Here is a 20371-nt window from a genome sequence, read left to right on the forward strand (position 1 = left end):
CATATAATAAAGAATGACCACCCTGGAATTAATCTATTTAATAGTTAAAATATAATCAAATTGGTCTGTTCTACAAATGGAGGTCTCCTTCCTTTCTAATTAAACACTTTTTTATGAAGCTGGATTTCCCAGATGCCTGGAATTTTTTTCAAGTTTTGTAGGTATGTCTTCAAAACGAAAGGGACTTGGCTATTTCTTATAATAGGAAAATTGGTTTCTTATCTTAGTAATTGCCAATTAAGTTCATAACCCTAGAGAATTTCAAGGACAGGAAATCAAACTAAAATCAGAAAGGAAAATTAACCAATATTAGGGTTCCCGCAATAATAGAGAGAGAGCACTATAGTGTTTCGTAATCCATGCTGCTGCTGCTGCTGCTGCTGGCCTGACTGGATCTGGCAGTGCCATCTGGGGGTGAAACACCCCAGTAGAGAACCAGTAGATACTCCAGTCACCCCAGCCACCCAAGAAGAGTATGTGTGTGCCCACCAGCTGCTTATCTCTTCTCGTTTGCCTTGCTATGCTCCAGCCCCAACGACCTCAACTTCCATGTACATTCCTCATCGCCATCATTTTCCAGTCTTTAAAATTACATTCTCCGATATCCTCTGAATTGTCCTGAGTTACTGAGCCCTAAATTAGAAGCTGCACTTTCACAGGAGACACACTATCTCCAAGAAGAGGGATTGCCTCACAATGAGGTCATGGAAACTCTAGCTTTACAGTTTGAAAAACAAAAGTATTTCCTTTCTCTTTCACCTCTCGGGGATTTTTTCTTTAGAAGAGATAAAATCTGACAAAGTGAAAATAGAAGCAACTGACAGGGCAGAACCTGACCCTGATTAGCATTTCTCTGTGCTTCTTCAATGCTTCCGTTTCTATTTCTTATTGTAAGAAACTGTCTTGTGTGATAAGGTTTAACCAGAGTCAATTATTTTGTTTCCCAGTTTTGGAAAAGAAAGTTTACCCACTGCTGCCTTCCCTCCTCCCATAAACATTTATAGGGCGTGTGCTGGGCACTGAGGTCATGAAGATGAGCCGCCCTTGGGCTCTGGGGAGGCTGCAGTCCAGTGTGGGGCGGGGGCGGCAACAGAGTAACAGCGTCATCATCCCGGGGAATAATAAACGGAGGGCTGCAACAGGCCCAGGGTTTACAGGGAGCACAGAGAACATAAACTGGGGAGCCAGACTGGAAGAGAAGAGAAAGGGTATCAGGGCAGGCTTTCCAGAAAATGTAACCAGCGGCTCAATCCCCAAGCAGATAGGACTTAACCAGCTGAAGGCTGGGGAGAAGGCTCTTCAGGCACAGGAAGTAGGATGTGTACAAAGAGGGCAGCGTGGCGGTAAAGAAGCAAGGGCTCTGTTAGGTTATGCACATTTTACCACATCTTAAAAAAAGCAGCAGCAGCATGGATCTCGGAGTGAGGCCACTATTTTTCACTTGGGCAAATTACTTTCTCTCTGTGTCTCAGTCTCCAAATCTGTAATATGAGAAGCAGAACAGTACCTCCTTGTAGGAGTAAACGCTTGGGTGTAATCCACGTCAAGCACTCGGCCGAGCTGGCTTTCGAGGAAGCACCCGATAAACGTTAGCCGTTATTATTGTGCACAGACCCAGGGACAAGTGAGGGCAGTGTACCTCCAAGGGCAGAGTGAGTGTAGGTTCCCTTCTCCAAAGGAAAAGTCCAGGAGGCAGGAGAAGGAACCCAGAAGAGAGAACTGAGCTGAAGGTTATCAAAAATGACATTTTGAAGGGGACAGCTGGTGGTGCAGCAGTTCGGCTCCCACTGCACTTCAGCGGCCCGGGACTCGCCAGTGGGGATCTCAGGTGTGGACCCATGCACAGCTCGTCGGGCCATGCTGTGGCAGGCATCTCACATATAAAGCAGAGGAAGATGGGCACGGATGTTAGCTCAGGGCCCGTCTTCCTCAGCAAAAAGAGGAGGATTGGCGGCAGATATTGGCTCAGGGCTAATCTTCCTCAACAAAAAGAAAATGGCATTTGAAGATACCACTTTTTCCTTCCTGAGGCCTCACTGAGCTGTAAGTGCGCTCTGACGGTGCGTCCTGAAAGCTACCTACACTTTAACTTGGGAACAACTTGTCGGTGCAAATGGCCCTGTCTTCCAGAGCTGAAATGCGCCTTTTGAAGGGCAGACTGATCACACTGCTCTCAGTGTGCCTTCCATAAGCAGGCCTGAGAAGGAGTGCAGTCCTAAACCCACGGATGCCAAACATCCCCATGAAACCTGGGTCTGTTACACGCACGCCACTGGACGGTCTGTGGATGGAGGGATGTTATATTGTGATGCTACATGCTGTATGGGAAGGAATGACAAGACGACAGTCTGAGGAAATATGAGGACGAGTCCGTCCCATAAGAAAATGGTACAGAAATGTTAGAACATTGGAGACTTGAGTTGCCTTATGTCTTAGTTTCCTCGTTGGAAAAATCAGGCTGGATGTTTCCTAAAGACCCTTGGGACCTCGACTGTCCTGTGAACTGACTGATGAGTAGGCGGTACAGAATCAGGCAGAACACACACGCCTGGGTGAGGGGAAATTTCTGTCCAGTCCACACAGGTGTCAGACACACCACTAGGGATGTTGCAGAAGAGAGTAGTATTTGTTTGCCTTTTGCATTTCTAACTTTCCTATAAAGATATGCTACTAATTTGCCACTCATGACTTCAGCTGACCCTTCCTGAATCTCTGGCTCAGTGCACTCCGGCCTGCTGAAAGGATAAGGTGCAAACACCTCACATCAGTTCCTTGCTCTGACTGACTTGTAGCCCAAACGTTTTTGCCTTCTATTGGTCAAAGATGTGCTAGAAGCTTTAATCCTAATCTCAGAAATGCTTCCGGCCGGCCCCGTGGCCAAGTGGTTGAGCTCACGCACTCCACTGCGGCGGCCCAGGGTTTCGCCGGTTCGGATCCTGGGTGTGGACATGGCACCGCTCATCAGGCCATGCTGAGGCGGCGTCCCACATGCCACAACTAGAAGGACCCACAACTAAAACATACAACTATGTACTGTGGGGATTTGGGGAGAAAAAGCAGAAAAAAAAAGATTGGCAACAGTTGTTAGCTCAGGTGCCAATCTTTAAAAAGAAAAAAAGAAATGCTTCATTTGTATAAACAAACATTTTTCTCTCTGTCTAGGCACACAAGACTAGGGACTGATGGTCTCACTGCAGATCACACACCTGCATAGGACCCAAGGAAAGCACTAGAAACACCAAGCAGAATCCCATTCAGAAAACCAGCCATGGACTGTGGATATGAGGATCAAAAAGGATTAATTTCCCTTGTCTTCCCATTAAACAACAATAGGTATAATTTCCACCCCTCATGTGAAATACTGAAAGACTTCTGTTTCCCCCATGCCCTCCTTGAGAAGAGGCTAGGGGGCCAGCCTGGTGGCTCAGCGGTTAAGTGTGCATGTTCCACTTCAGTGGCCCAGGGTTCACCGGTTCAGATCCTGGGTGCGGACATGGCACCGCTTGGCAAGCCATGCTGTGGTAGGCATCCCATGTATAAAGTAGAGGAAGATGGGCACAGATGTTAGCTCAGGGCCACTCTTCTTCAAGCAAAAAGAGGAAGATTGGTCATGGTGATAGCTCAGGGCCAATCTTCCTCACCATTAAAAAAAAAAAAGAGGAAATTTTAAATACTAATTTGACCAACATCTTCTTAACTTATGGTCCATGAATCATCTGAAAATGCACACAAGTTTTTACAGTATATATATGTGTACTTTTCATAGGGGCCTAAAACTTTATTAGATTCTCAAAGAGTTCTATGACTTGAAAGAGCTAAGAACTACATGATAAAAAAGAATTCTTTTTATTTATGTATGTAAAAATACAACTCAGGGCCCCAAGCTAGGAGTAATAAGAAAGCATAAAATACATCACTTTTTGTTTTCACTTGAATATCTTTGAGTAATGAATGTAAATTCCACATTAAAAGACAGTATCTGCCATACATGTTCGGTTTGTGAAAATTTACCATGTTTCAATAGTTCATCAAGTAATTTTGACAATACAGTTTGTAATTTGGCTTTAAATAAGTTCATCCTAACACTAGGGGAAAAAAAAGATATCCTGGATATAAAATGGCTCCCTAAAATAGGTATTAATGCAGTAAATGGGTCACTTAATTGAACACTTGCTGAATTTGAGGTCTAGTCGTGCTTGGGACGTGAAGAATTCCATTCTAGGGGTGGCGTCACTCCAGGAAGGCAGAAAATCTGTAACTGAATGTCTTTCACCACTTTCCCAAAACAAACTGAGGTGCATTCCATCCCCAACAATCCTGGGCCTGACTGCAGCTGACCAAGTTTGAGATGACCTCCAAAATCTGCTCTGTTCCTAGCCATGTTTTTGCCCTCACGGAATTATCAGAATGCCTTTGGGGGTCAGGGTTCTCTTTGTGTTGAGTTGAAGTCTTCTCCCCCCGCCTACCCTGTATCCCTCTGGTGCACAACATTAAGAAAACTGTCATCAGCAACTCCCAGCTGTGTCATCCAACACCAAGCCAAGCTAACTGGGGATCAGAGCTACGTATGTCTCTGCCAAATATGAATTCTGAAGACTGGGACTCTGGCTGCACCAGATTCCAGCATCTGTTTTTGATCACTATCAAACAGCTACTCCCAGCATGTAAGCTAGTCTGTATCTGTTATTTGACTGTGGCAGCATAAACTCTTCAATAATTCTAAGAGAATTAAGTTTATGCCTGAGTCCGATTCTTTCCAAATTAATTTTATTAATTTTGAAAAAAAATCTACAAAACGTTGAAGACCCCCTCCAAGGTGAGGTACATTTCTTAATTTATTTTCATTGGCTGCTTTGACAGTTCACTCGCTGAGCCAAGCCCATCCTGCAAATACATGTACAGAATTTCCGCTCCTTCCCTCCACGCATCCAATCCCTCCGCACGCCCACGCCGAACTATTAGCCCCTTTACACCCGCTCTGCCCCACCCCCATCCATACACCAACATCCACGTCACCCATGACATCCATAAGTCCAACTAAGACACCACATCCTCTATGAAGCAAAGCCTGTGTTCCCTCTAGAGGCCTCAAAGCGAGACAAGACACGGCCTCCAGCTGTCCTGGGCCCCCTGACAAGCCCCTCAACCACAGGAGCTCCGTTTCTTTAGCTGTGACCCTTCACAATGTCTTGAAAAGAAGACACTCAGTGGATACTTGCTAAGAAAAATTTTCAAAAGAGAATAAATGGATGAATGAACTGAATGACAGACAATCTAGAGGTCTCTATTTTCTCAGTCAAAATTATTTATTTCTCTCACACACAATGTTACAACAATTATTTGGAAAAAGTGTTCAATATATTGGGGGACTTTTCATTAATTAATCTGTTTGCTAAATGTATAACTCTCATTCTTTCTTGGCCAACTCTTGGTTCAGTTTGCAGGATGCTACTACCTGAATTCCTATTTCTGTTTCTTTCTCTCTCTCTTATTCCTTTGAAATACATGAACTAAAGTAGTTTTCCCAATGTTGATCCGATAGCATATTTGAGGTAATATGACTCATCTCCACCCCAAACTGAACAGGGCAAAAAGCACTACTTAAAGACTCGGGAGTCCTGAATTATCTGGGCTCTTCCTCCACTGACTCTTTGCAGCCTTGAAAAGTTACTACTCTGAGGTTCAGTGTCCTTGTTGAAAAATAAGCCGTACCTAGTACAACCTCTGGTTCCTTTCAGCTTTATATATTCTAGAAAACAAATTCTCTGTATTTTGCTATGATACGCTTACTCTACATACCTCACAAATAGGCAGAACAGGAAGCTGTCCACACCAGAGGACTGAGTTCTGTGGCCCACAGACCACTTCCAGCCCACTGCTTGTTTCTGTAAATAGAGTTTTATTATAACACAGTGACACTGATTTACCTACTGCTGCTTTCATGCTAAGGCTAGCAGAGTTGCGACAGAGACCATATGGCCAACAAAGCCCAAAATATTGGTCTTTTGCAGAAAACTTTGCCAATCCCAGGTCTAAATGATGTGCACTGAGGTGTGTGACTTCCTGCCAAAAGTACTCTCCTCGGTTCCTTGAATGAGACCTGGAATTTCACCATTAGAGGTTAAAAATGCATATATGCTTTGGAAAGGCAAACGCCTTGTGTTCCTTGGGACAAGAGGAAAATGGAAGGGTTCCAGGAAGCCAAAGCTAACTGAACAGCCACCAAGAACAAAACTGCTTACATCCCACTTTTGCCTGGGTCCACCACGGAGAATTGAGTCTCTAGGTTCTGATATTGTGATGGGTTTTAACCTAACCCTGCACCCTTGCCTAGCCCCTCTTATACGCAACAAACAATACCTGTAGGACAGCTGGGTGGCAATGAGGCATGACGATAAAATAGAACTATCAAAAGGTCTACATACATTTTTATCACGCTCAGGCTCTGATGAATGACGTGTTCGAGTCTCAAAAGCCATTACTCTTGAGTAAAGGAAGGCAGATACAAAATAATATATACTGGAATATTCTGTCTATATGACTTCCAAGAATAGGTAACAGTAATCTGTGGTGACAGAAGTCAGAAATGGGCAGAGAGGAGGTAACCGAAGAAAACGGGGCATGAAGGAAATTTCTGGGGTGATGGAAATGTTCCATGTCTTGTTTTGGATGGTAGTTACGTGGGTAAAAAATTATCTAACTGAATAATTAACTATGCATTTTACTGTATATGGAGTATATCTTAAAGGATTTTTGTTTATTTGTTTGGGGATATGTCTTCAGAAATCTTGGAGATCTTTAGGATCATGGTCATTATATAATTTCCCCTCCATAGTATGATGAGAGGGTAAGGTGAAAGAGGAAGGAGAAGAGGGAGAAAGGGGAGGTTTCTTGGTAGAGAGACAGTTCTTAGGACGCCTCGAAGCCCCTGCCCTTCACAGGCACATTCCTGCGTTATGTCATCAGACATCCATTTTAGGACCTAGTCTTTCAGAAGAAACTCAAAAGCAGAAAACGAGGAAACAAGTGAAAGAGGTGTTTCCCCTTAAATTGTGTGTGTGCGTGTGTTTTCTTGGACTCAAAAAAGAGAGAAAATATTCAACAACATTCTCACATGTTTCCTGGAAGGCTCTGCTTTGTTTAAATTGTATTAAATTTATTCTAATTTTGTATCAATATAAATAGAGGCATTAAATTAGCACATATGATATTAATAAAATTCTTCTTTCAAAAAAGTAAGTTATGGGGGCTGGCCCCGCGGCAAAGTGGTTGGGTTCGCGCACTCTGCTTTCGCAGCCCAGGGTTTTGCCTGTTCAGATCCTGGGCGTGGACATGGCACCGCTCATCAGACCATGCTGAGGCAGTGTCCCACATGCCACAACTAGACGGACCCACAACTACAAATATGCAACTATGTACCAGGGGGCTTTGGGAAGAAAAAGGAAAAAATAAAATCTTAAAAAAAAAAAAAGTAAGTTATTAATGAATGCTCTCTTTTAAACCTGAACAAAAAATAATTAGTCATGGCATTCTTAAACAGTATCCAACATTCCTATTAATTTGGCTACCAATTTAAAAACATCTGAAAAACAAAAATCACTTCTGCTTGTTGGACAAGCTATATTTTTCAAAGAAAAGCTGAAAGACAAATATCTTACAGCTATATTATCTTGACTTGGGTAGCTTGGTCAAAATAAAACAAACTCTACTTAGAGTAATTGAAGGTACTAAAAATTAAACAACATAAGTACTCAAGAAATCAATTAAAAAAGCAAAGTTAAATGAGAAGGGGAAAGGTGTTATTATAAAATAAGTACAGGTCTGAAACCATGTTTGGTTAAAAATCTAGGATTATCTAATTAGCTTCATGTCCAACTTAATAATAGAGAAAAGTAGAACTTAAGAGTCAGAAGAGACCCCAGAGGTCAACTAATGGAACCCCTTCATGATCCAAATGAAGAAACTAGGCATGCAACCGCGTTCAGTGGACCCTAACCATCCTACCCAGCTGCACAGTAAGCGGCCTCTACCCTCCCTCGTGTTACCCAGCGCTGGCGATACCAGCCACTGTGTCTGCATGCTGCTGTCCTTTTACCTCAGCCTGGTTCTTCGGCCAAAAAACACTCTTTCCACTTTCATTCCTCCTCCTAACTCATGTTTGTTTTTTGTTTCTGTTTTTGTTTTTTTGCTTGAGGAAGATTGGCCCTGAGCTAACATCTGTGCCAATCTTCCTCTGTTTTCTAAGTGGGATGCCACCACAGCATGGCTTGATGAGCAGTGTGTAGGTCCACACCCAGGATCCAAACCCACAAACCCTGGGCCGCCAAAGTAGAGTGCACAAACTTAACCACCATGCCATCAGGCTGGCCCCACATGCACATTCTTTACGTCTTAACTTAGTTACAACTCCTCCAAGAAGCTTTCTTTAAGTCCTCTCTCACTCTCACCAACAAGAGCCCCGAGTGTCAGTTCCACCCACTCTCCCAGAGCAGCTCATGCCTTTTTGCTCAGTCATTCTTTCCATCATCCAAATATGAGGGTCCACTCTGGGTCAGTGGACTAAAGTGAGGGATATAGAGAGAGAGGTCCTTTCTGCCCTCAAAGAGCTACAGTTTGGATGCAGCTAAGATTGCCTGTTAATGAGGCCATCTCTTCTCACTGAAGCACTGACCATTAACCACCTTTGTAGCCCAGAACCTGAATAGTATGTGGCATACAGAGGCTCAACAGATGTTTCTTCAATTTCACTTATGAGAATTGGTTTAAATTTTTCTTGTTTTAATGAATGAAATGACCCTTAAGCAAAATTTAATCTTTAATACAGTGCTCAGAGTTTGGAAGACTTTCCTGATGGTCTCCCAACACAAGGACAAGTCACATGTCCACATTTCAGCTGTGCTGCGTTCACGCAGCGACCATTTGCTAAGACTCTGCTGAGGGCCAGGCCCTTTGGAGGGGGAGGGGAGGGAAGGTAGTTAAAGATTCAGCAATGAAGAAAATAGAATGTTCCTGTCCTAACAGTACTCACACACTATTGTGGGGCTAGGGATAAAGTTTCATCCTATATGCAACAATGTTATTAACAAAGGATTTTAAGTAGCAGACAAAATGTGTTTAAGTCTTGCATTTTAGAATCGCTAGGTTTCTTTTCCGGACTTTTACCAGAGTTTCGGCTCGTTTTGGTAAGTTTTAAAAGCTCCCCCCTCAGTCTGCCTTTTCCCTCTCTTCACCTTCCCATAAGCTAAGCTTTTATAGTAAGTTCTACCTGCTGCCTCTGCTTTCTTACCTCACACTCACTCTCCAACCTGCAGCAAACCGGCTTCCACCTCTCTGATTCATTATACCCACTCTAGCAAAGATCTTCCTTGCTATCCACACTACAAATGCAGTGGACAGCTTTCCGTTTGACTTTACTGGTCATTTAGCTGCTTTTGACATGACTGTCCGCTCATTCTGAATCTAAGGCCTTGGCTGCCAGAGGCTCCTGTCCTTTGGTCTCCATCAGAGGCCCCCGATGCCCTGCCCTGCCCTCCTTGGCCCTGCTCCTCGAACCTCCCTGCTTATTCTACTGCTGTCTCCACCGACACGCTATTCTCTCCCGCCAGATCTCATCGGCCCCAGTTTTAACTATGTCCCAAAAGCTCAAGACTCCCAGGAAGGAACAGCTGAGAACTTTCAGCCTGGATCTTCCTCCCACGCCTCCAACGCGTACGGCCAACTATCAGCCAGGCAAATACAGCCTGGTCCCCACGATGCATTTAATCACCAAATCATACCGACTTCACCGCTTGTTTTCCCACAGAATCCGTCGCTCCCTTTCATCAGCATTCCCGCCACGCTCGGCTAGGCCCTTGTCCTGTTGACTTGAACACCAACATTAGCTTTCTAAAGTACTTCTCTACCCTCAGTCATGGTCTTCCTTAAAACCATCCTTTATACTGCAGAGAAATGAACAGTTGGGGGATCCTGGAACAGAATAAACAAACAGTTTCAAGATTACAATTTTGATTTTATGGATTTTAATCCAATAGCTCTGAAACCAATTTAAAATAGTAAAGATCTGAAGCGGGTATGGGCAGGGCGGGGCAGGGGGAGTAAAACAGACGGAAGAGAGACTACAGCAGGGTAAATTTGGTTAAGTGAAGAGAGCTCCTTCTTGAGACACATAAAAAAGTCCTCTGAATAGCAAGGTACTTCCATGAACTCTAAAGAGAATTGGTGCTAACTGTTTTAACTCTCACAATAGGAACCCTGTTGGAGTCTGGATAAGAGGAGTTATCATGTTTGTTTAAGCTTGGTATAATCGAAATCAGCTTCACTCGGGCTTCTTCTAAGCAATGACTAATGTTGTTTTAGCTGATGTTGACTCATTGCCCCACAAAGGATGACACAGCTCTCAACAGGCAGAGTTCGGCCTGCTTTTTTCCAGTTGCATGCTTCCAGCAACTGAAAGAGGTAGGGGTCGGCCTCCAGAGTGGAGCTTCGTGCAACTAAGCACAATTCAGACTTTACCAAAACAGCTGCAAGTCGATCAGCGAGCTTCACAAACGAGGAGGGAGAGGAGGTAAGTTGTGGTATGTAAAACTCGCACAGGCCAGCATCCTCTGTTTTTCAAAACAGAATCTGCGGAAACTTACAGTCAGCTCTTTTCCCATTTAATTGCTTGCTCTATTGAGGTCAGCAAATGTTTTTCTTTAAGATGCCAATGAAAAGTCGCAGCAAATGTGTTTTCGAGACTCTCCAAGTTCCACTTAGTGAGATAACATGCATGGGGAGTTGTAAGCGTGTTTGAAAGGAAGCTAAGGAAATGCCATTCTCATAATGGTCACCACCTTTTCTCTAGTTCTATACCTTACGTTGCCCAGGCAGGGAGTTTTTCCCCTCCTCCAGGATTTCCTTGCTGTTGGCCTGACTCTTCCCCGAACACATTGGACCATGTTGTGGGCCTGAGTGAGTGACCGGGGGTCAGCAGAATGGATTCAGAGCCTGGCTCAACAAGGTGGTTACTCCTTACGAGGCCCTTGGCGAGACACTGTTCCATACTTTGCTTCCCAGTTGTCCCGCAGATTGATCCTTGCCATCCTCACTCATGACTGGTCTTCATGAGGCTTAGTTCCTGTTAGTCACACACTCTGAACAACCTGGCTGGGTAAGAATAGTTAGGGAAGTCTTCTAAAGACACAGCAGGTAGCATAGAAGCCCAGCCACACTGTTTACATGCAACTAAAACGACTATCCAATCTCTGCAGCTCCAGTGTCCTGAGAACCAACAGTTTACCAAAATGAACACCATGCAAAGCACCCAGAGCCTGGAGGCCATTCTAATTCTGACCTCGCCGGAGGGTTCAAGTCCAGACTACGATGAGCCCACAATTAGTTTTCCAAAGGGAAATCCCTGAAGCCCAGTTTAGGTCAGCATTATCCATGGCTCCAAGGTCAGTGATGGATGAGGGCTGTGCTTAGGTTTATGAGAGACTAGGGATGGCTCGGGGTGGGGACTGCCACACCCATCTTATCTTATCCTAAATTTCTGAGCAAGACTTGGAACAGAACTGACCTTCACAAAGGCATAGATTAGGATCTAGCTTGGTCCCTTGGTTAGCTTCCATTCAGGATAAGGTGAAAACCTGACTGAATATTGGGAGAGAAGAGAGGGAGCATTGTTTCTCAACTCGCATTAAGAATTCTTATAAGTCATATTGCAAAGAATGAAGTGAAAAATGTTTTTCACTATAGAAATCTATCTTACTAAAGAAAACAATTAATAAAACGGAAATTGGGGCCGGCACAGTGGCGCAGCAGTTAAGTTCACATGTTCCGATTCTCGGCGGCCCGGGGTTTGCCAGTTCGGATCCCGGGTGCAGACATGGCACCGCTTGGCAAATGCCATGCTGTGGTAGGTGTCCCACATATAAAGTAGAGGAAGATGGGCATGGATGTTAGCTCAGGGCCAGGCTTCCTCAGTGAAAAGAGGAGGATTGGCAGCAGTTAGCTCAGGGCTAACCTTCCTCAAAATAAAAATAAAACGAAAATGAAAAATTCTAAGAGCTAGTTACTAAGAACATGAACCTAAGGATCAAAGGATTAAAAATTGCCCTCCCCATCTTTCTGCCCCCAAAAAGCCACAGGAAGATGTCTTGTTACTGATTGCTTGGATCTCACTTTCTTGGTCAAACTGAATTACTTCTCTAGCACATTTTGTCTATTTAAAAATATTGCTACCTTAAAAAAATAAAGTAAAAAATATTGTTACCTAAAAAAACAAAATAAAAAATATTGTTACCTAAGTAAGGCTGCATGAAGAGCAAGAATATAGCTTTTAAATAAAAAAAAAAAATCCTATTATTGCACTTTCTTCAAGTGATAACAAAATTTCTCAAACAAACTATTTATATCCATTCATATTTAACCCACTCCATGCTTATTCCACTAAAACAGAATAGAAATGATTGCAAAAGGAAAGACTAAATCAAAATTGAGTCTTCACGGCATCTACAAGTTGCTACTGCTGGTTGCCCAGGGCAATGCAATGATGCTGTTCCTGCTCTCAGTAAACCTATAATCCAACTGAGGCAGAAAAACACTACAGCCAGAAGATATTAATGTTTCAAGATTTTAAAAACAGCTTAAAAGCACCAGTTTGGGAAGGACTGGGTGGGAGTCCTGCCGCTATCCTTACCTCCCTGTGTGACCTGGGGCTACTCCTCTGTGCCTGAGTTTCTTCCTAGGGCCTAGGACTGCTGTAAGGATTGAATGAGATAATGTAAAGCTCATGTAAAGCTCAGAAAGCCATCGATAAAACTAGGACTTTTCTTGAAGAATTGATATCACAGGATGGTGCGTGATTAATTACCAATGATTGTCATTGTTACGGCAGGTGAAAACTTCTGGCTACTATCACCAAGGCAATCTTCAGAAAAGAAGTTCAGTCCTTATTTCTTTGACCATGTTAATTCTTTTTTGTTTTGCTCTTCATCTCCTGCCATTTAAATATGGGTTTAGTCCCACCACCGACACGTTAACTTCGGCCACTGTGTGAATTTTTCAGGGTGGTAATGAAGGTAGGGAAAAGCAGGGAAGAAAGAAATCAAATATCATATTATTAGTTATAATGTCATTTTAGTATGTTTAACATTTTTTTCTGAGCACCAGGCAGCCTTCTTTACAGATCTTTAAAAATATAAATCCATTGATGGACCTTCGTGTAAAGGCTAATGCACTGGCCCCTGATTTCTAAATTGATTTTCATAAATGAATACTGAACAGGAAACTTCAAAAGGAATTCTTTTCCCTACACATTACAGATGTACAAGAGATAAAGATTGGAAGATTTATCTCTTATACATAAAAGATAATCAGCACCACAACTTAGAATTACCAAAATAGTACCAATAAATATCAAAAGTTTGACAATTTAAAAAATACTACATACTACTCTGTCACTGGTTTCCAGTTTCTCCGTCCTGCCCTCCTCTATTCATCTCTGGGATGAGAAGTGGAACGCAAAGGGTTAATTCCTTTGTAAGAGTAACATGAAACCTAGCAGCTGGTTCTGTAAGCCACAGTGGTGTGTGTTCTCCCACCTTGGAATTACTTTGCAACTAATGCCTGTCAAATGGATAGTTTTATCTATAACATTCATTTATTGAAGAGTGACGTAACACATTTGATACTCAGAGAATGTGTCCTAAAGCCCAGATATTTAAGAAGATGAATGCGTAGTAGAACATCTCCTGCCTTCTTTTGTTCCCACTTTAGAGAAGGATGCAACTGGAGGCTTTTGGACACAGCATTATTACTTTGTTCTGATGTGCATTCTCTAGTAATCACAAAGAAATGGACACATGAAACTTCATGTGATCAAGAATGATATATTATACAAAACTGACTAACTCAAGTAACCAGAACACAGCAAGAAATTGAAAGCAAACAAGCCAAAACACTCTCAAAGAAACTGAAATAAATGCTGTCAAAATCTTTTGTTAGATTATACATTTTAGTCCTGGGAACAGTATTTTCTTTACACAGTTCTAACAAGCTGGATTATCTAATTGAAAATGAATTACAAAGCATGTTAAAAATAACAATATTAGGAAAAACAGACTGCTAAAGGCTTTCAAGGCTGCCTGAAAATAAGGGGGAAAATAACGACGACGATAAGTAATATTTAAATTATATAAGAAATAAAACAATGCACCAATAGAAGCTATTTACTATTAAGGTGAGCAAACTTGCGCATCTCAGGAGGTGCCTTACAGCACTATAAATCAGACTGTCTTAACGATGAGAGTCATTAAGAAAAAGATTTTTTCTGCACTATTTAGGGGTACGCTTGACTTCATATTTTCATCCAAAGAGGCTTAAAAACAGAACAAGCTCTACTGTTTAAAGGGATAAACTTTATTTCCAAAATTTTCTTCTGAGAAACATTTTATTCCCTTCCTCTGCTTTGCTACATAACATTTTACTTTTATTCTTTGCTGGAACTGATATCTAGAGACCATAGATTGAGAAAACAGAGAATGGGAATTACTTCAGAAATGCAATAGTTTAGTTTAAGGATGGAATAAGAAGAAATTTTTATTTTATGCAAATTAGAATGTTTACTCCAGTTATGATACATTTGCAAATGCTCAAGTAACATCTCAGGGACACCGATAAGGGAAAAAGGTTTTCCACTAGATACAGAGTTTTAAGAAGACAGAAAGACAGCCTCAGCGCCATGCTCCAGGCAAAGTGGGGTTTAACAACTATCCTCTCTTAACACAGCAACATTTAATTGAGCAACTTTCTGATTATTTTTCTCTTAAGCCTACAATAAAGTTTTGCTTCCAAAAAATCATGCAACTTTGAAAATTAGGTAATTTATTATCTTCATAGGTTTCATGAACTCAGATCAGATAAAATTAAACCATTTTACTGTACTTTGTGGCAAAACTGTGAAAAGAACAGTAGGTGAAATGACTATTGATGTCTATTTATGTTTTGGTTGACTTTTTAAAAGTGAAAGAGGTAAAAACGATAAAATCAGAGAGAAGACTGAATGTGGATTTTATAGTATGCAAAAGAAGTCAAATGTAGAAGGAATGAGAAAAACAGAAAATCACCACTAGAACATCACGGCAATAAATGTTCCTAGCAAGATCCAAAGATGGATGCTACAACCAGTAGGGCAAAGTCTGAAGAGAAACAGGATATTTGCACAGTTGCAAAGTATCTCCCCAGGATATTAATTAATAATATATAAATTTATTATAATTAATGATAATTCTATTAACTAACACAGGGGAAAGTAGCAACTTTACAGTAGGGAAACTTGGCAGACAACACCTTAATCAGGTGATCAAAGCTAACATCAATTTAATGAGAAATACCTACATCGTGTACCCCTGACGTCATGCTCTGAGAAGGGGCTGATATCATTCTGTGGAATCCTCACCCAAAAGCATAACTTCAATCTAATCATGAGAAGACGTCAGATCAGGTTGAGGGACTTCCTACAAAACCAGCAACCGGTACTGCGAGAGTGCCGCAGTCGTAGAAGACAAGGACAGCCTCCCACAGATTGGAGATTTGGGAAGCACGACTAACTTCAGTGTGGGATCCCGGATTCAATTCTACAACAGAAAAATCCCAGTTCTAGTGGGAAAACTAGTGAAATCAGAATAAAGTCTATAATTTAGTTAACAGAATTGTACCAGTGCTAATTTTTCAGTTTTGATAATGGAACTATGGTTATGCAAGATGTTACCATCAGGGAAGCTGGGGGAAGGTTACACGGGAATGCACTGTTCTACTTTTGCAAGTTTCCTATAAGTCTAAAATTCCATCAAAATAAAAAGTTAAGGGAAAGTTATCTTCACATGAACGTGATTCTACACCATTCCGAGTTCCTTGAATTTTTGTGGATGCATTAAGGATTAATGATCAGGGAGAAGTGAGCCAGTTATAAATGGACACAGCAACTGGCCAAATGTTTAGCCAAAGGACTCGATCAAAGGAAATGTGCCAGATGTTTTCCAACAGCTCCACACATGAAGGCACCTACACCCAGCAGGGACCCTACTGTAAAAGGAAACCAGAGGCCAACGTGGGTTCAACCAGAACATAAAGAAGGACCCATAAATACCTTATTCTCTTGTAAGAATCCTATTTCCATTACTACTTCTGAATCCTCTATTAAAAGTACGATACTACGCCCCAGAATTTGGGGTATCTGTGGATACATCCATAACTCACACAGACCTACATCAATGCTTAATTGAACAAGAATTGGCACGTTGAAATAAGTGCCTTTTTAACTAATTAATTTCAATCCTGGAGTTACCAATAAAGTAGCTAAAAGTTGCTAAATTTCATCTTTTCCACCAAATAAAATATTTACTTTGCAATCATCATCAATTCCATTTTAATCAAATCATCCCCATTATAATGAAGAGTTACGACATTAGGAAACAGCATCCCCTTTACAGAAGCCTGACCACTGCTGCAGAATCAGCATTCCTCGCATAACCTTGGTTAGCTTCTATATTTGTTTCTGAGGAAAAGTTGATTCTTTTCCTCTTCTATTTGTGTCCTCTCTCAGGAAGTTTATGGTATAATGAGATAAACATCAGAAACATTCATGGCTATTTCATACCACATCTTCACCAAAAAAGGTTGTATACATTACTTGTATATCACTTACAAAATCTTTGAAAAACAAGATAAGCAGCTTTATCTTCAGCTACCTTTCATTTTCCAGGTCAAATTATTCTGTGTGTATGTCAACATTTTCACCCTGGATTCTCAAAAAGCATCTAGAAGCTTAGTCTCTCTAAAAATCACACGATTCTAAAGACAATTCCAGCCATTTGTTTTAACAGAACTGAGAATTGATAATCCTTCATTCTCGTGTATCCTTCACAATAGAATGCAAACAGAATATCTGTGAAATAAGGAATCAGGTTCCCTCTTCCCAACAAATACTTATACTCTTGAGTCTCTTTCCTGCATGAATAAGTTTTGGGGATAGATACCAAAAACATTTTACTCTCCTTTTTACATCAACAACTGTGATGAAAAGTAATAACAGTAATGATACAGCTTACAATTATTAAATGCTTCCTTGGTGTCGCACACTATCGTAAGCAGCTGATGCAAGATGCCCAAGGCCACATGGTAGTAAATGGAGGTGACATGTGAAGTCTGGAGTCTGACCCCAAGCCTGAGTAACTGGCTAGCACACTTTATACTGGCTACTTACTTTAACAAAATAAAATGGGGAGGCCCCAGAAGAAATTGCGATGGACAGCCAGCTCCAGTGGTAAAGAGGAACAGAGAGAGAGGCGTGTGAGAGAGTAGCCAGTATTCACTTCAGCCAGTCCTGGGAGGCAGCAGTGAAAGCCTGAGCTGTTGGAGCCTTTGATTTTTTTTTATGGGAAACTAGAAGTCCAGATTCATATCCGAAGCCTCTTGATTTTGAAACGTTGCCACTTATTTCAAGCTTTTTCTAAAAATCCCATTGGTCTGAAAAGGAAAGGGCCCTATTCTCAAGGCAGGGACACCGTGTCACTCATCTCATTCCATTTGTGTCCCTGATGCCTACTAGGTTGCTGGCACACAGTAGGTGCAAACAGTCTGCCTTCAGCTGTGAACCACCCTGCCCTTTTATCGGGCCAGTTTCTAATCTTGGTTGGAATCCATTAATTTATTCAACAAATATTCACTGAGCGACTACAATGTGCCAGACACTGCCCTAGGCCCTTGGGACACAACAGCGAAGAGAAGAGTGAAGAGAGAGTTTATATTTTAGTGGGAGAAACAGGCCAAAAAAAAAACCAAACAAAAGCGCATAAAATCAGACGGAGTGGAGGCTTGGAAAATAAGATGATTTGCTTTGAATTGAACCTATGCTACCCAGAGCTAAAGAAGCACGCTCCTTAGAAAGTCAGATGCAATAGCCCATGATTCCTAGTGCCATACTGGTCACTGCTCCACAAATATGTTACACATATGCAAGCAATTTAAAGGAAAGGGTATTCCTGAAAGAGAGAGTGCTTTTCTCCTAAGTAGAACAATATGATCTTGCTCCTTGGCTTGAAAGGAAGTATTGATCAGGAGTTAGTGAGTCAAAGGTTAATAACTCGGGCCTGATTATCTCTGTTATCAGACTCATGATTGATGGTGTCCTCCGGCTCCTGGTAAATACAGGAACCTTTTTGATTGCCGTTACTGGGAACCAAGGAATTAAGCTATTCTCTCCCGAGTTAGCTGTAGAGGGTGGGGGTCGTCTATCTCCGGCATCAGAGGGTGGGCAGCACAAAGGCTCTATGGAGAGGGTGCTGGGCAGAATGCAAACTGAAATGCAAGCTTGGGGCGACATCAATCTCATTGGCAACCGTACAGTAAAACACTAGCTCTGACACGCACCGCTTTCGCTCTCTTGTATCATCATTCCACAAGACCACATGCTGAGTTAATGGAACTCCTCCAGTTTGCTTTGGAAACGGATGTAGTTTCGGATAGCCCAAATGGCACAATCTGGCTATCGCTGCTAGACAGCTGCTGGGAGTTTCAGACAGGACAGCTAAACCAGGATCAGCTAAAAATGCACAAACCTGGCCCCTGCTTCTCATCAAACCACTTCTAGCTATCTAGTTACTTATAATCTGAGTAATTACAGCCAATGATTATGCTCAGAAAACACCCTAAAGATAAACGCAAGTTTGTATCTTCAAGTAGCCTTTGAAATACAACAGTGCACAGCTGCTAAAGCTCCTATAGTGTTATTTTCTCATTGTTTTTATACAAAAAAAGTAGGTTCCCTTCAACTTGCTCTTTTTGGAAGAAACAATATTTTCTTTGTTAGCCAAGCCCAACATAGATGTCACGCCAATGCAGTCTGTTCTTCTCGTGGGTACTAGCCAAAAGGATATTCCTGGAACTAACGTCACAATTTGCTGAAAGCCTCGCAAGTCAATTAAATTAGGAAACAAGTAATCATTATCACAAAACTAACGATAAAAGTATGAGAAAAAATAAACATGTAAAAAAGCACATCATTCAAACTCTCCCCTTTAAAGAAAAACCATTCCTCAATGGAGCCCTAGCAGATAAACAGCCACATTTAAACAAATAAAACCTCCCCTCAATATGTCAGATATCAAACATCTCACTTATTAGCGTCATTTTGTCTACCTAAGGAAACTTTCTGAGAGCCTAACATTTTTGGTTTAGGTATGGAAGTCTCATTGGCCTTGATCTTGCATCAAACAGAGGAACACTGACAGTAACTGAACACTGATCCCTGATTTATTAAATCTAAAATGCAAATAGTGAGATGGTCATAGACCTCTTTTGACCCAAGGCAAATAAATTATAATTGCATTTACAGCATAGAGTCAACATTAGCAATAATAAAACGATACCAATGTATACAACTGAAAGGTTTTTCAAATCCAGAAGTAAAATTGTTTTTAAAAGTCTACTGAGATCTCTTTTTGGAGAATCTCTCCACCGGTGCCTTAGCTCAGGCGGCACGCAGTTATTAAAGAAGCTCTCGATAGTATTGGAGGATTTAGGATAATGTATTCTAATTTTTTTCATTTACTGTTTGTGTTTCATTTTAAATGTTTTTTAAAAATTCTCCAAAACTTCAGTAGGTGAGTTTGGCAGAAGTGAGGCATGTGCCTGGGATCGCTGAGCAGTATCAAGAGCACGACTCCGCCGCTGACCGCCGCCAGCCAAGGACTCCAGCCTCCGCGGGCTGAGCCTCCGCGCGCTTCCCGCTTCCAATCGGGACAACGCAAAGGACAGCAGGCTCTCTCCTCCCGTCCCCCCGGACGCGAACAAGAAGCAAGTGAAGGTGGTCGTCCGCTCTGGCGGAAACCCCGGCTGCAAGACGAAACCCCCAAGCCCCGGAGCCCTCTGCTCCCTCCGGCGCGCCTCGGGTACCTGCTGCCCGGGTGGCCGGCGGCCCGGGGCGCGCGGCGCGGCTCGGCGCTGGGCGGCTGGGGGCGCGCGTGCGAGTGGTAGGCGGTCAGCACCACGCCGCCCGAGTCCTCCACCTCCATCGTCAGCCGCGCATGTCTCAGCTCCGGCCCAAGAACAAAGGCGGGGACCGGCATGGACCGGCGCCCCGGGACCGGCCGGCGGCGGCGAGGCGCGGCGCGGCCTGCTCCTGGGGGCCCCCTCCCGCGGCTGTCAGGGGCGCGGGGATGCCGGCCCCGCCCGCCCGCCTGCGGGGCAGCCGGAGGAGCATCGATTGAAAAACACGCCCACGGGCCCCGCTGGGGGCGGGGAGGACCGGGTCCGGTGGGATCGCTGTTTCTAGGAAACTGGAAACCGGCCGGGATCCTGGCGCGCGGGCTGGCTGCTCTAGCGAAGTTTG

General features: G+C 42.7%; 1 protein-coding gene across 1 annotated transcript in view; it reads right to left on the reverse strand.

Moving 5' to 3' along the window:
- Positions 1 to 20371, reverse strand: part of ARHGAP28 (Rho GTPase activating protein 28) — a 193210-nt gene extending 172839 nt beyond the window's left edge. Inside the window, exon 1 of the mRNA XM_046672243.1 lies at positions 19936 to 20371. Within this exon, the coding sequence (XP_046528199.1) occupies positions 19936 to 20108 (173 nt within the window). The 5' untranslated portion in view covers positions 20109 to 20371. The remainder of the gene's footprint in view (positions 1 to 19935) is intronic.

The sequence above is a fragment of the Equus quagga genome, chromosome 9 (assembly GCF_021613505.1).
Source record: "Equus quagga isolate Etosha38 chromosome 9, UCLA_HA_Equagga_1.0, whole genome shotgun sequence".
Taxonomy (NCBI): Eukaryota; Metazoa; Chordata; class Mammalia; order Perissodactyla; family Equidae; genus Equus; species Equus quagga.